The sequence below is a fragment of the Battus philenor genome, unplaced genomic scaffold, assembly GCF_028537555.1.
Source record: "Battus philenor isolate CCGP_79_NKW_IND1 unplaced genomic scaffold, ilBatPhil1.0.hap1 SCAF_16, whole genome shotgun sequence".
Taxonomy (NCBI): Eukaryota; Metazoa; Arthropoda; class Insecta; order Lepidoptera; family Papilionidae; genus Battus; species Battus philenor.
The window spans coordinates 13,464,202-13,479,361 of NW_027181678.1; the positions used below are offsets into that span (position 1 = coordinate 13,464,202).

The window sequence follows — 15,160 nt, forward strand, 5'->3', positions numbered from 1 at the left end:
CTCCTCCCAGCGCTAACGCTATCCCAAGTGGTAGTAGTGATATTACCCAGGCAATAGCAACTGGCGAAGCCATGGTTTGGTCCTCACGGGTGCCCATGGGTCATAATGCTAATCGGCTACCATCGACGAGTTCCAGACCTTGCTAAGGTCCTCTTATAGGAGCCCTTGGGCTTAATCACTTAACAAGCCCGAGTTGAGGGTCTCCCGGGAGACCGCGAACTTCACTACAAGGAGCAATCTGCCCCTCGACGCTTCATAGCGGAATCTGCAAATGCCACTTGGACAACAGCAAAAATTCATTCAATAAGAAAATCGTTTACAGTTCGTCTATATATCTCCTCGTTTCGTAGAGGAATCATTAACGTAGCCTTCTTCGTAGCTTGCTATCAGACTGTGAGGTTACTAAGGCTCACAGTGAGAGACCAAGATTCTCTGAGTCATTCTGGTAAAACATCGGTTAAAGACTTGGATGTTTTGCAGTTTCCCAAACGCTATCCAACCAAGTTGAAATCGTGTGACCTCTCTTGAAGTTGGACTTCAATAGTTTGACTGTTTGCAACAGACAGACGTACGATTCAACAAGTTCTAGAATTGAAACTGCAATTGATATTGGAGTGTGCGCAACACGGACGTTTCAAATTGTTTTTGTATTACCCGTGTTTATCTTAAGACGAAACTCTATTGATGTCTTCAAACATCGCCTTGTTCCTCTACCAGTAGTAATACGAAAAAGAAATATAAGATAAACAAGGCGTTTATTCGTCCAAATAGGTGGTGCACTTCTTTAGTAGGCGTCCTTTCTGGGGAGAGTATCCGGAAATAGAGAAACACCCTGTATATAACTCACGCCCAAGCGCAACAAGTTCTCATCAGCCAAGGCTACGGTACAGAGATAGGTTCAAGGACGCTCACCATCCACGAGGATCAGGGGCTAGAGAGCGAGGTGGTCATCGTTGTGTGTCAAAGAACAGACACCCTCAGGCTGTATAATATTGTACATCACGCGGTAGCAACATCACGTCACACACGTGCGTGTATTGCACGGACGAGACTCAAGATGCGATCTCAAAGTTCATCGATGTGAAAACAACACCCGCCACACAACCTGAGGATGCCAATATGGAGTAGGGATGAGGAAGTGGTCGCACGAAATGTAATCTTAAAAACTGGACACTGTTAGGGTGTCGTTAAAATAGATTAGGTGACGTATTTTTTAAGGCTTTTATCTGTGGAACATCAGGATTTTTTTTAAGGAATAAAAAATGTATCTATAAAATGTAAGTGAAGTTCTAATATGAGATATATTCAAACATTCCATTGTTACAGATCCATACATAGCGTCGAAGATACAGTGCAATGAAACTATACTACTGACTCACACCCATCCTCACGCGACTGTCTCCAGCCCGGGCTTCCCCCGTCCGTACCCTGACGACGTGGACTGCGTCACAGAGATCCGGGCACCGCCCGCGCATACATTGCGGATTCACTTCGAGGAGCTACTCACGGAGCATGAGCCTCAGTAAGTAATGTATATCATGTAATATTATTTTACAGGTTAAACTGTTTTAAAAGTTCAGCAAAAATTATTAAAATTTCCTACTTTTAAGTAAAATAAATGCATTTAAAAAACTTTTAAGTTAAACGGTTTTTTGATACCCATATTGTGGTGGTTGTGGAAAAATATGTACCTAGTCCGCCATATTGAAACGGCGTCCATCTTGAATTTAAAATTTTGACATAATCATCGTTTTTTACTAGTGTAGCCCTTTCATTTGATACACATATTGAGGGGGTTAAGGAAAAATACGTAATCCGCCATTTTGTATCGGCGGCCATCTTAGATTTATAATGTTATTGATTTTATTATATTGTATTGTCATCTAAATTAAATGTGTGTACCAAATTTCAGATCAATCTGACAACGGGAAGGTGCTTAAATTTCAATTTCTAATTTTGATCCAAATAAATTCCGTACGGGTCGAACTAAATAAAACCGTTTAAATACGGCCTGAGATTGAAATTTTATATCTACAGAATAATTATTAATAGATGTAATATCTTTAAAAATAAGGATATAACTAATCTGCTGTTAATTACTATATAGTACCCCCTATATCTATAAATCTATGATTTCACAGATAATAAATAGCGTGTGTAGTGTTAAATATCACAAAGTATCTGTGCGATTTCGTAGGCATAAAATTAAAAAATATATTTAATATAGTCACCCATAACTTCAAATGTCATCACTAGTTCACTGTTTTCTTTTCAATTCAAATCAGAATAAACTGTCACGGCAATATATGACATTTGAAATACAATGGCGCCATCTGTCAAAAAAATGTCACACCAACATATAAACCTTTGTAGGTTCATGCACGACACCTTTGCTGAACTTCATCATATGATCAAATGTATATTTTACGATTCTATAAATGACATACAGACAAACATTTATTTTTAATTATCTAATATTTTATATAAAATTCTCGTGTCACGGTGTTCAAACTTGAACTCCTCCGAAACGGCTTGACCGATTTTTACCAAATTTTACATGCGTATTTAGTATGTCTGAGAATCGGCTACTATCTATTTTCCATACCCCTAAGTGATAAGGGTGGTCCACCCCTAAATTTTATTTTTAATTTTTTAGACAATTTTTTTGGTTTTTATTTTATTATGATACAGCATACAAAAATACATACAAACCTAAATTTTCACCCCTCTACGATCTACCCTTATCTTACATTTGTTAATTAAAAACTTTAATTTTTTTTGCAAAACAACGTTTGCGGGATCAGCTAGTATATAGATATAAAGCTATAAATCATTACCCCTAAAATTTAAGCAAATTATTATACAAACTTTTATTTATACTTTTACAACCTATCTGTAAATAAATCGTTTTAGAAATAATAAAGAACGAGATGAAAATATAGTAAGTTTTACTACATATTAAAATTAATAATTGTTTACTATCTATTCCTGTAGAATTTGTACTTTGAGATGTTATCTGCTTGTCGCATTTCAAGTAAGAAAAAGACTAATATTTAGCAATTTCACACATGCAAGTTATTATATACAAACGGAGGGATTAGCTTTGAGATCTCCGTTATCTCCTTTGATGGCGGAGATCTTCATGGAAAACTATGAGAATAGGTATATTATGGGTAATAGTAACATCCTTTACTATTATAGGTATGTGGATGATATTCTCATATGCTGGACAGGTACAAGGCAAGACTTTCATTTTTGTAAGTAATTTAAATACATTTCATCCAAAAATTAAGTTTAAATTGGAACTTTAAAATAACGATTCAATTAACTTTCTTGATATCACGATCACAAGGGAACATTGACAGCATGTTTTTGAGGTATATAGAAAACCAACTAAATCGGATATAATACGGTGATTCCATCCTCTTCTTGTCACCCTTGGCAAGATAAACTAGCATGTGCGGAAGTGGCTAAATATTGGTCCTTTTCTTACTTAGGATGGACTTCCGCAAAATAACGCCTGATTCCATTAAAAATGTCTCATTTCAATAGAAAATTAATATAACATATTTCAGAAAATACTTTATACATTAGTTGTAAATAGGTATGAAAGCATCTTAACTTTTTATTCACAATTGACACCAATAACCAATCATTCTGTATATATTTCCCTTACTTCGTTATCTCTTTGTTTTATTTATTTAATTCAAACATTATTACATATATTATTTAAAGAAAAGCAAGTGTTACTAAATAATTTGAATCAATGAAAGACAACGTGAAGAAATTTTAAATGTAAAAAAAAACTTTATCTTATATCTGTAGGTATTTATTCATAAATTCTCGTCTTTGATTATCTAGCTACATACATATTCTTCTTTCCCAACATCTTATTAAGTCTAACAACTTCTGGATACGTCTATTGGAAAACATTGTGACTTCGACGGTGATGAGATAATCGGATTACTGCGAACCGCGCGCTATTGGATTAAGCGGAGCTTTCCCACCGCGGCTTTGGTAAAACCGGTAACCGATATTTTTTTTTACCGATTGTGACGTCACTCCGCGAATGTGTAACAGCTACATGTTGTACACACGAATCGGAAATTTTCGTACAAATTTTAATTTTGTAAGCAGTTGCAATTCCATATAATTAATGCAATCATTTATAATTCACACTATGTGTGTGAATTATAAATGATTGCAGGAATCGAACTTACACCAACGATCGTAAGTTTCAGTACTCAACCGCTAGGTTTTCACTACATATAGGTTGTACATACATTCACAGAAAATGAGCTATACATTCAACCATCTAAGATCTTGCTGTAATAACCAATCAGCCTGTATATAAAACAAAGTCCCATTAGTTACACCATTTGTAAATGAACAACTGAACAAAATTTTATGATTTTTATATTTTTGAATTTATATTCTTCCAGAATAAAATGATACGTATTGAAATATAATATTATCTATTAAAGAAATAGATGTATTCCTGTAAAAGATTAAACTATATTTTTGTAAATTTGAAAATAAGGTAACTACTTATGTGTTGTCTGATAGAGAGAACAAAGTTTCCTGCGGTTCGATTAGTAATCAACTTTTATATTTCACAACCGTGCTGATACAGCGATTCTAATGTGTTTTATATTGTATAAAATTTACCCTGTTACACTAATATTAAATATATATAGTAAATGAATTTGTAATTATTTTTATAATTAAAATATTTAATTAATTAAATAATTAATGCATCTTGAGATTAATTAATCAAAACTTATATAAGTTTCCAACAGGTGTTAACTTATATCTTCATTAGTTTAAGTATCATTAAACAATCATTATCACCAGCAAAAAAGCATTGGAAGAATAAGGAAGATATAACTAACTATGATATAGATATATGTGCTAAATACCATCTATTCTCAAAATACGCACCTATATAAATATGATTAAAATAAGTGAATTTTACTGTATTAAGATATATTGACTTAGTATAAAAGATAAAGTAGATATAAAAAGCCTTCGATAATAAAGGCTTTCCATAATACAGTGTAAAACAGGCAAGTATAATAATAAGTATTGTATATAACTTATTAACTTTTTATGACATTTGGTAACCTGCCTACTGATCATCTGTATCACCTTATGTCAACTGGTAAAAACTGCCTAAAGCAAATAAATCTGTCATTACAAAATTTAGAAATATAGCAATACCTCGCTTTGCGTCGTTTCGTTTTGAGGTTTTTTCGAAGTTGCGTCGCTGCTTAATTAGTACTAATTTTCACTGTTCGTCGTTAGATTTTCGAGGTTGCGTTGTTTTGGGTTTTTTTTATTTATTTTCTAAAAGATGGCAACACTTTTGTTTCTAATTGCGCCATGTCATCAAAACTCGGGGATGTCCTATCTAACTAAAAATCAATGCAATTTGAATACAGTTTTATTTTCACTTTGTTTCGCTAATTTTAAGAGTTCAGTTTCAAATAAGTAGTGTGTAGTAATGTAGTGGGTTTGCTTTTTTAAAAGAGAATAATAAATTTATATAAATTTTTACGTGTTGTTTCTGGTCACGAAAAAGGTAAATATTATTCCGATTTATTTATTGGCAGAGTTACATTATTTTTATATTTTAAATGTTTAATTTGTTCAATTTTCTTTTTAAAAAGTAGTATTTTCGTGACCCCGGAACCTATCTTCGAATTGATAATGTCAGTCTTATTAGAGATGTATGGGAGAAAACTATGTCCAGCTGTTTACTTATAAAACAAGTTATTTCTATATTAACTTTAAAATAATTATTATAATTTTGAAGTGCATAAACCCGTGTACACATTGTATCATGCTATGTGGTTGTATATTCAAATCACGTGGCATGTGTGACGTCATGTATCGACCACACTGAAATGTACACTCAGCCTTTGTTTGCTTTCATGTAAAATCTTGCTATCAAGTTTGTTCAATTACCGGACATAGGATTTTAGATCTTATATCATACTGCACAAAGTTTAAATAACGTTGTTTATTATTATGTATTGACCGAAGTATGCGTACAGATGGTTTTTGATTTAGTCACTCTGAATTTCAATCTTAGTACAATGTTTCTGTATACATTTATACCAACTCTCATTTAGTAAACAATGGGTTTCTTTCTTGTCAAATTCTGAAATAAATATTGTCGTGATATTTTCTTTCGCTTTTTTATATTTAATTTATATAGAAGAGCCTTACTGGTTATTTATTATTTAAAAAATAGATTCCCTAAGCGATGTTTTTAAAGAAATTGACATTCTAGCGGATGCTTCGCAATACATTGTTAATAACAAATCATTTTAACATTTTGTCTTTAAAAGGTTAAAAATCATTCATGGGTCATCACTCAAAATCATCAAGAAAGTAATGTCGTTTCTGTCAACATATTTTACAGAAAAACCGACTGATTTTTACCGCTTCGGCATTGATTTTGTATACTTGATGGCAAAAGGTTGTTCACAACTAAAATGAATATATCGTTGATTAGAAATATTTTTTTTTAGTTTTAAATATAAAATTGAAAGTATAATATTAGATCAATCTTATACGTTCAACTTCTTAGCTTTCTTAACGTTCAACAGGTGATCGACACAAACAAAACAGATGATATTATAATGTACACATAAAATATTATATAATTAATTTAAAATATCACTATTTAGTTTCTATTTACTATATATATATATAAATAAATAAAATAATATAAAAATTACAGTTTAATGAGCGTACAACTAAACATTTTTTACTTTATGAAATAATAGTAAATTTTAACTTTTGTACCGGTACCAACTGTGAGTGGCGAGGTAAAAAAGAAACAGCGGACTTAGCAAAAAAGGAAAATTAAATTTCAATTAAGGGAGTAGTGGGCAGAAGGCCTGGTCTGATTTTACACCGCAATTATTTAATGGAATCAGGCGTTACCTCGCGGAAGTCCATCCTAAGTAAGAAAAGGACCAATATTTACAATACACCGGTGTAACATAGCTCTTGAAGATGCCCCGTGGAGGGGTGAAACACGTGTTGAGTGATTTGGTGGTGGCAGTTGTGTGATTCGCATTGTTTGCCGCATGCGCATTTATCAGCGGGTTGGCGGGCAGTACATTTGTTGCACGACTACCACTGCATGTGCGGAAGTGGCTAAATATTGGTCCTTTTCTTACTTTACACCGCAAGTCAGTACTTCCCTGATGGTGGTGGTAAGCAGCCGGCAGCAGGTCGAAACGAAGAGCGCGGGTAGTTGACAGGATGCGTTCGTGTCGGTGCGAGGTACGAATAGATTCAACTTCAACGACCGAAAGTTTTATTTAATAATAAAACTCCATGGTAAAAGTACCCCTATTTTATTATAAAAATTTTAATTTAGACATATTGAATGATAACATGCAACGTTATACGTTGCAAAGAAAACGGCAATATGTTTTACTGTACATACATTCTAAAACAATAGCTTCGATGTGCGCATAAGCCTTTTGTAGGCTTTTATTTGCGCATTTTTATACATCCTTCTTAACACATCTCTTGAGTCTTATTCTTCCAATCCTTAACCAAGACAGCAAGGATATCATTCTCTCATATTCTAGAACAGAGTTCCCCAAACTTTTTTTTGTGTCGTAGACCCCTTGCCATGTTTTTCCGTGTTGGGTAGACCCCGTACTTACCTGATATTGATTTCCTGTAAATTTCTCCTTCCCGTAAGTTTTTACAAGTTCAAAATGTATTGCGACCACAAAGCGAATACCAACATCCTACAACTTACAAAATTTTATAAACATATATAATATTTTTTTACTTCATAGGTACTTTTATTAATAATGTAAATGTTTTGATGTTATAAGATAGTATGATGTAAGTAAATAGGTACTATCAGTGTATGTGTTGAGATCCATTGTCGTGGACCCTCAAATTTTTTTCGCTGATGTAGACCCCTTGCAAATTGTCATAGACCCCTAGAGGTCTATATAGACCACTTTGGGAATCACTGTTCTACAATTTCTCCAGCATTCAATGCTTCTCCTTCTTTAAAAGATTTACAATAATAAATTGTTAAGTTTAATATCTATCATACGTACTGCTAATATTTAGTTTAATAAATAAATAAATATAAAGTGAAGAAACTTTATTAACAAGCCCTCTGCGGCCTGGTAAGTCGGCTATAAATCACGTCGCGTCCGGGCGGCAACGGATATCGTATCCGATCTAGTAAACAATATCCGTCAATGGCGTTGTATTGGATTTATTTATCCGATAACACAGCACTACGCGGGACTCATTTTAAATTAATAATCGGAATAAACGTTAATGAACTGATAGATACGAAACAAACGCCAATATAGTTGTCACACACAAAATGTTTAGAAATGATTCAAGATGTTTGTATGACTAAAATCCATTAGAACGAGTGTCCAAATTATAGTTTTGTTATAATACAACTAAAGAGGTTTTATATTGTAGCTGGCTTGCGATAAAATTGAAAATGTCATTAATTTAAATATCAAAATTATTACATACTAGAATACCTTTGATGACTATAAAAGCCAATACTGGAAGCATTCCAGGTCAGTCTACATCCTGAAGAGATGTGAACAACAAGAAGACAGAGTGAGAACAGTAGAGAAAGAGATGCTGTGGGGAAAATCGCTGCTAGTTTCGTTGCCCGAACTCTAGAACATTAAAAGGCGTATTTTTATTAACAGTCTACGGTTTCCTATCATCATCAACCCATGATCGTAATATTTTATTTACAAGATATATTTCATATTACTCAAGCTATTGTCCTTGCATTGGAAGCAATACGGGGCCATGTCACAACAGTGGATTTGGGATAATAATATTTTAAAATGTTATTACACTGTTTGCTATGTAATGTTCAGATGGAAAGTACAGCACAGCGTCACAATAAAAATGTTTATTGCAAAGAAATGACACTGTGTTTGGCACTAATCGGTGTAACATAACTCCTGAAGATGCCCCGTGGAGGGGTGAAACACGTGTTGAATGATCTAACGGTGGTAGTTGTGTAATTCGCATTGTTTGCTGCATACGCATTTATCAGCGGGCTGGCGGGCGTTGCACTTTATTGCACGACTACCACTGCATGTGCGAAAGTGGCTAAATATTGGTCCTTTTCTTACTTAGGATGGACTTCCGCAAGGTAATGCCTGATTCCATTGAATAAATGACACTTAGGCGTAATAACTTAACTAAGGTTGATCAGAGTCTGAAGTATAGAGTACTTAGATATAATGCTGTTACGAACAGACTGCCTTTACTTAAAGTTAGAGGTCTATTCATAGTCGCTTAAATGATTTGGCGAATATAAAGCTCAACGAATCCGCTGGCTTGGTCACTTGGAGCGAATGGGATCGGATCGGAGCGTGAAGGTAGCGTACCTGGAAAAACCGAGGGGTCGAAGACCAGAGGGTAGACCCAGGTATCGCTGGATCGATCGCGTTGAGGCAGACTTGCGCGAATTGAATGTCAACCAATGGCAGACGATGGCGCAAGATAGAGGAAAGTGGAAGTCTCTCGCCTCGGAGGCCAAGACCCACTTTGGGTCACTGAGCTAGCGGAGTAGTAGTAGTAGTAATAAATGATTATACAAAGATCATTAGAAAAATAATTTAGAAATTTTAGATGTACACTGAGTTGCATTTAAGTCAATATTTTTATTAATTGTCATGGTGAAAGGAAAGTATATATATAGATGTGTACAGGGTGATAGGTAATAATTTTAGAAAGCTTTAAAGATGGGAACGTATAGCTCATTTGTCAGTAAAGAACATTTTTAAAATTCGTATTACTATATATTAAAATTAATTTATGTTTACTATCTGTCCGTACAGATTTTGTAATGCAAAAGCCATTGGCCTATCGCATTCTAAAAAAAAACAATTATATAACATTTAAAAGTGATTTCTTTATATATATATATATATATATATATATATATATATATGTTTGTGTGTGTGTGTGTAAAAAAGCTTTTATCTTTTTTTTTTTTTTAATTGGACCTCGCTGTTGGGGACCTCTCGTTCCCCTATCTCGTGTGGGACAGGGACTTTTTAATTTTAGTAATTTATTAATATTTTTAATTATTATCATTCATCTCTTTCATATATCATCTTATCTGTCGTACTGTTTCTTTCGTTCTACAATTTTCCCAGTCTTTCTCTTTCATTCCATTAGCCATACATCCATCCTCAACCACTACATTCTAGGCTTTTATCTTTTAACACGTATGTCCAATCACGGTCTTTAAAGTGATCACTCTAAAATACACTACATCATTTTTTTCTATTGTAATACGATGGTGTGATAACTTTAAAACACTGACTGCAGACAGATGGTAAACAATAATAGATTTTATTTTAACGAATAGAAACTCTTTGATCTGAATGCAGTGGTAGCATATTGGTAAAGAACTGTGACTTACGATCATAGATCGCAGGTTCGTTTCCCGAGCTACAATATATCATAATTTACACTTTGTGCATTATATAGGGTTGCCACCGCTCACAAAGAAGATTCCAGAGGATAGATAGCAGCATCCTCTGCGTACTATAATACCATAGTGCGATCACCAACCCTAAGCTTAACGATTATAGTATATTACCCCCATAGATATCTTTGGGGGAGTATTTTGTTTTTCAGTGGGCGTTTGTGAGTTGAAACGACGAAAAAATTTCTAAAGTCATTGATGTATTGATACGGTGCACCATTCATTAATCAACAGCATATGAACTATACATTCACTCTCTTAAAGTTTTTAAACCTATACCGATAATCCTGTGGATTTATTATGTTATTTTTTTACATAAATATCCTTACATTTGTATATGTAGCCATTTCGAAACGTTACGACGAAACCTTAGGTATATTTAATATTACACCGTCTTTTCTGAGCGTATAACAAATATATATAGTAAGATTAATTGCAATAAATAACACATGGAACATCCGTTACAAATGATCCGTTGAAATAAGATATCAACCGTGTCAAGGAAAAACGCTGACTCATCTATTCAAGCCTGAAACAGCCTGTTCAGCTTCTGCCAAGACGAGTGTATGCCAAGAAACGACGCCCAAACGTCGCCTCACAACTAAAATCATATTGTACACATTTACGTAATTTATAAAATTTAAGGAGTTCTTCCATTGTTACGTATGTATGAATAGAAAATTTTCAGACATAACCCGTATGCTATTTATATGTTTTTATTTATTTTATTTTATGTTTAATTCTCCAAAAAATATTTCATGAGAAATAATTAGTATAGTTTCTATTTTTATTTATTTACTTTCGTAATGCATGTCAAGATGTTCTGTTTATAATGCATTACTAGTAAGATTTGAACGGTGAAGAATGACTTCGGTTTTGGATCTTGTTCAGACGAATAACATAGTTCTCACCCATAAATTACTACTAGGATCAGTAAGAAGGAACCTGCATCTAGTGTCTTTCGACGTTCTTTAATCTTCACCACCAGAAACTTGGATAGGTGGTATTCGATTCATCACATAAATTGAAATATGTTGATTTCTCACCGTATATATAAATATATGTGGCGGTCACATAACAATGCTAGGTATTACAGACCACTAGCACTACAATACTTTTAAGTTAAAATTATTATTTCGCATTTAAATTTAAAATGGAACGCAAATTTGAGCTTTCATTGCCTTTATGTCAAAATTTTACACGATTGTAAATGGTCTAAGTATATGACAAATGGTGCAGAAGTAATGTCATAATTTGAATCGGCCGCCATTTTGTTAAAAATTAAAATAAAATAGCCCAGTTGCCAAAAAAAGATGACTTAAACTTGTTAAATTTATAATTTTAATTAGAAAAAATTATATCCGTCATATGACTACAATTACGCTCGTTTTACGACGTTTTAAATTAATGCCCGCAAAACTTATTTCTTCAAATAGTCGATATCTTCTTTTCAATGTTAACTTTCAATGCTCGTAATATGGAGAGTTTGTTGTGATAAACATGGAACTAGTCTTCACGAGGCGCTTGGCTATATGCTTAATTGTTTGAGAAAAAGAAACACTAAAGGTAAAACAGACTGAAAATTTGTCAAATAACCAGTATATTCTTGGGGTATGTATAGCTCTATCGCTCTATTGTATATTGACAACTAATTCTCTATATATTTACAACATAAATGTCAAAGCACATTGAGATTAAACGCCATTTGTAAAAATTAAAGTACGTTCACATTATGACATTACTTTTGCGCCTCCTGTTACGTAATATACACAACCTTGATCACTCCTGACTCTCATTTTCCTCGCCATCAAGAAGGTCCAAATACGTCCACCGTTAGTCTCTCTTATCAGAACATAAAACGTAAATATAAAAACAAAAGCATGGACGTTGGTGTCTGTGAAAAATAGTCCTGATAAAAGAGGAAATATATAAAAATGCATATTTGTTTTTTTTTTTGTTGGAGTATATATATTGTTATTATTACATAATATTTTCTGCCTACAGCTGCAGCTATGACTTCCTGGACATCTATGAAACTGGTCTGGACAACGGCACAGAGCACGCAGCCGAGGACTGGCTGCTCCCTGAGCATCATCATCCTTACAGCCACGAGAACGAGGTGACTATAAATATCATCCATGATCACCTTCATACTTACATATAAGTAACCAAGAGAGCCTTCCGATATTTAAGGCTTAGGGCCACGAATCTCTTCGAGAAAGGGGTCTAAACAGATCAATATACTTATAGCAGCCTCGCTATATATTTATGATAATATCTTGTACGTTTACTATAATTATAATAAATTAAATAAATAGGTGACGTCCATAGTATATTTACAAGACACCCTGAAAAACTGACTGTACCAAAGATTCGACAGCAAAAAGTTTCTAATTCATTTGTAATAAACGTAGATTTTTATTTAATTCCGTAAAACATTATTAGACTACCATTTACAAAATTCAAAACATTTATTAAAGATACATTGAAGGAAAAGGCTTATTTTTTTCATTAAACAAATATTTAAATGATAAGAATCCTTGGCGGTAATGTCGCTTGATTATTTTGATTTCATTTAGGATATATCAGATAGAGTGTACATGTAAAAATCTTTATTGTTAAACTTTATTTCAAAATGTGTTGTTATGGAATTTCTTCATGCTTCTTTTCTACAACTATAACACCTTACGAAGCAGATTAAAGTTATGAATAACAAAATTAAATAAATGAGTTAAACCTTTATCTTAACTTAGCTCAGAGTTTTGTATACACTATCGTTTTATAGCTATCACACATGACATATAATGGCTGAATATAAACTCGTGAATCCGGAATAAGGACACGATAAGCGAAGAGTACTTGCTAGCACCAGGACATTGGCGTGGAAATCTCAGATTTATAAATATCCTGTAACTTTGTGTATACAAGCACCTTGTATAAGTATTCCGTAGGGAATACCTCTAAATGTTAATTCAAATAATAGTGTTTCATTTGAATTTGATAGACAAACTCTCTCGACACGTAGTTTTCTACTTTTAATTTTTAATTGATTGTGAACGCGTGGTTTTCACGAACCTCTTTAAGTATATCTTGAATCAGAATATGTTATTTATTACCCTTCACTTATATACATGTAATGTTTTAACAAAGAATTTAATACATATGTAGTTTCACTATTTAGTACTAGATGGCGCTGATTGTATGTTACATCTCGTGTCATTTATTCAGTATTTATTTATTTACATTTTTCTTTTAAACTCACTATTGCTACTATGCGTTATTTTCAAAGCAAATTTAGACATCTTTTCAACCTTTTTATATCTACAGCTGGATATAAAAAGTCATATCCATATTATTCATGACGTAAGCATCAAAAACCGATCCATATGTTTCTTTCGTTTGTCATTAACGACAATTGTCAGTTGTACGATTTGATTGGATTGTGCGAATGATGAAACTTCGTTAGCATATATCAAACCAATCGAGTCGCTTAGTTCGCAAACATTATACGGCATAACACGATTACGGTCTCTCGTAATTGAAACGATGCTAAAGGGGGAGTTTCACTGTTGTGTTTTGCAAAATTATCAATCTGAAGCTCTCAGACTTTTTTGGTCCCGATATGTATGTCTTCAATATTCTCTTATTAAAGATTAGATCCATAAAAATTTTCTTTGCGGCTGAGTTATTTGATTAATTAAGTTATTGATAGAATTATTTTTGCTTCCATTACAATCTTTTTGTCACGTCAACGTAGACGTTACTACACGTCGACTCTTAATGATCTAAGTGAACCACTTCAGTAATGAATGACTTTGTAGGAGTGGTCGTAGTACGGTAGCTTCTTGTGCTTTGGTAGTTCGTCGGTTGTATCTTGTTCGTCGATCGCTTCTTGTTCGTCGGTTGCTTCTTGATCTTCAGTTGCTTCTTCCTGCGTTGACCGCACCTCCGCTAGCCCTTATAATGAGCGCGGAGACTCTCAACAGCGCGATGCAGATTTTCGTTGCGTCTACTGTGGCGCCATCTGTCATGTATCTGTTTCACTGCCACCGCCGCCATGCGATTGACGGTCACGTGGGTAAGAGCTTGGCGTTTGAGTGGCGCGCGATGTGCACGCCACATCACTCCCCCGCCCAGACCGTAACTATGGTCGATAACAATTTGGTAACCTTACTCTTCTGCCGCTCCGGGTCCTCTTGTCTCCGTCTGAGGTAGTAGCAGTTGAAGTGGTTGAAGTGGCTGTAGCGGTTGAAGTATTGGTAGTGGTTAAATTAGTCGACTTGGGGATTAGAGGGATGACCTGATTAGGGACTTGATCTTCCCTAGTCAGATAGGCAGGTTTCAGTCTGTCGACTGAGACAGTAGAGGGCTTGCCCCGTAATTCTATTGTGAAGAATTTTGGGTGTCTTTCTAAGACCTTGAAAGGACCGGCATATGGGGGTTCGAGAGCACCAGGTACATGATCTTGACGGAGAAAGACGTGAGAAGTTGTATTAAGATCACGTGGTATGTAAAATGGCACTTTGGTGTGCCAAGACGAGGGTTTCGGGGACAAGTTCGCTATGTGTGCTCGAAGTCTTGTTGCGTACTGGGTAACGTCAGCTGTAGTGTAGTCGTCCACCGGAGCGA

At 34.2% G+C, this 15,160-nt stretch overlaps 1 protein-coding gene across 1 annotated transcript in view; it reads left to right on the top strand.

Annotated features, from left to right (window-relative positions):
* LOC137919542 (uncharacterized) overlaps positions 1 to 15,160 on the top strand; it is a 246,820-nt gene that overhangs the window by 174,851 nt on the left and 56,809 nt on the right. The window contains exons 9-10 of the mRNA XM_068762634.1: positions 1,327 to 1,522; positions 12,536 to 12,650. Coding sequence (XP_068618735.1) covers positions 1,327 to 1,522; positions 12,536 to 12,650 — 311 coding nt within the window. The remainder of the gene's footprint in view (positions 1 to 1,326; positions 1,523 to 12,535; positions 12,651 to 15,160) is intronic.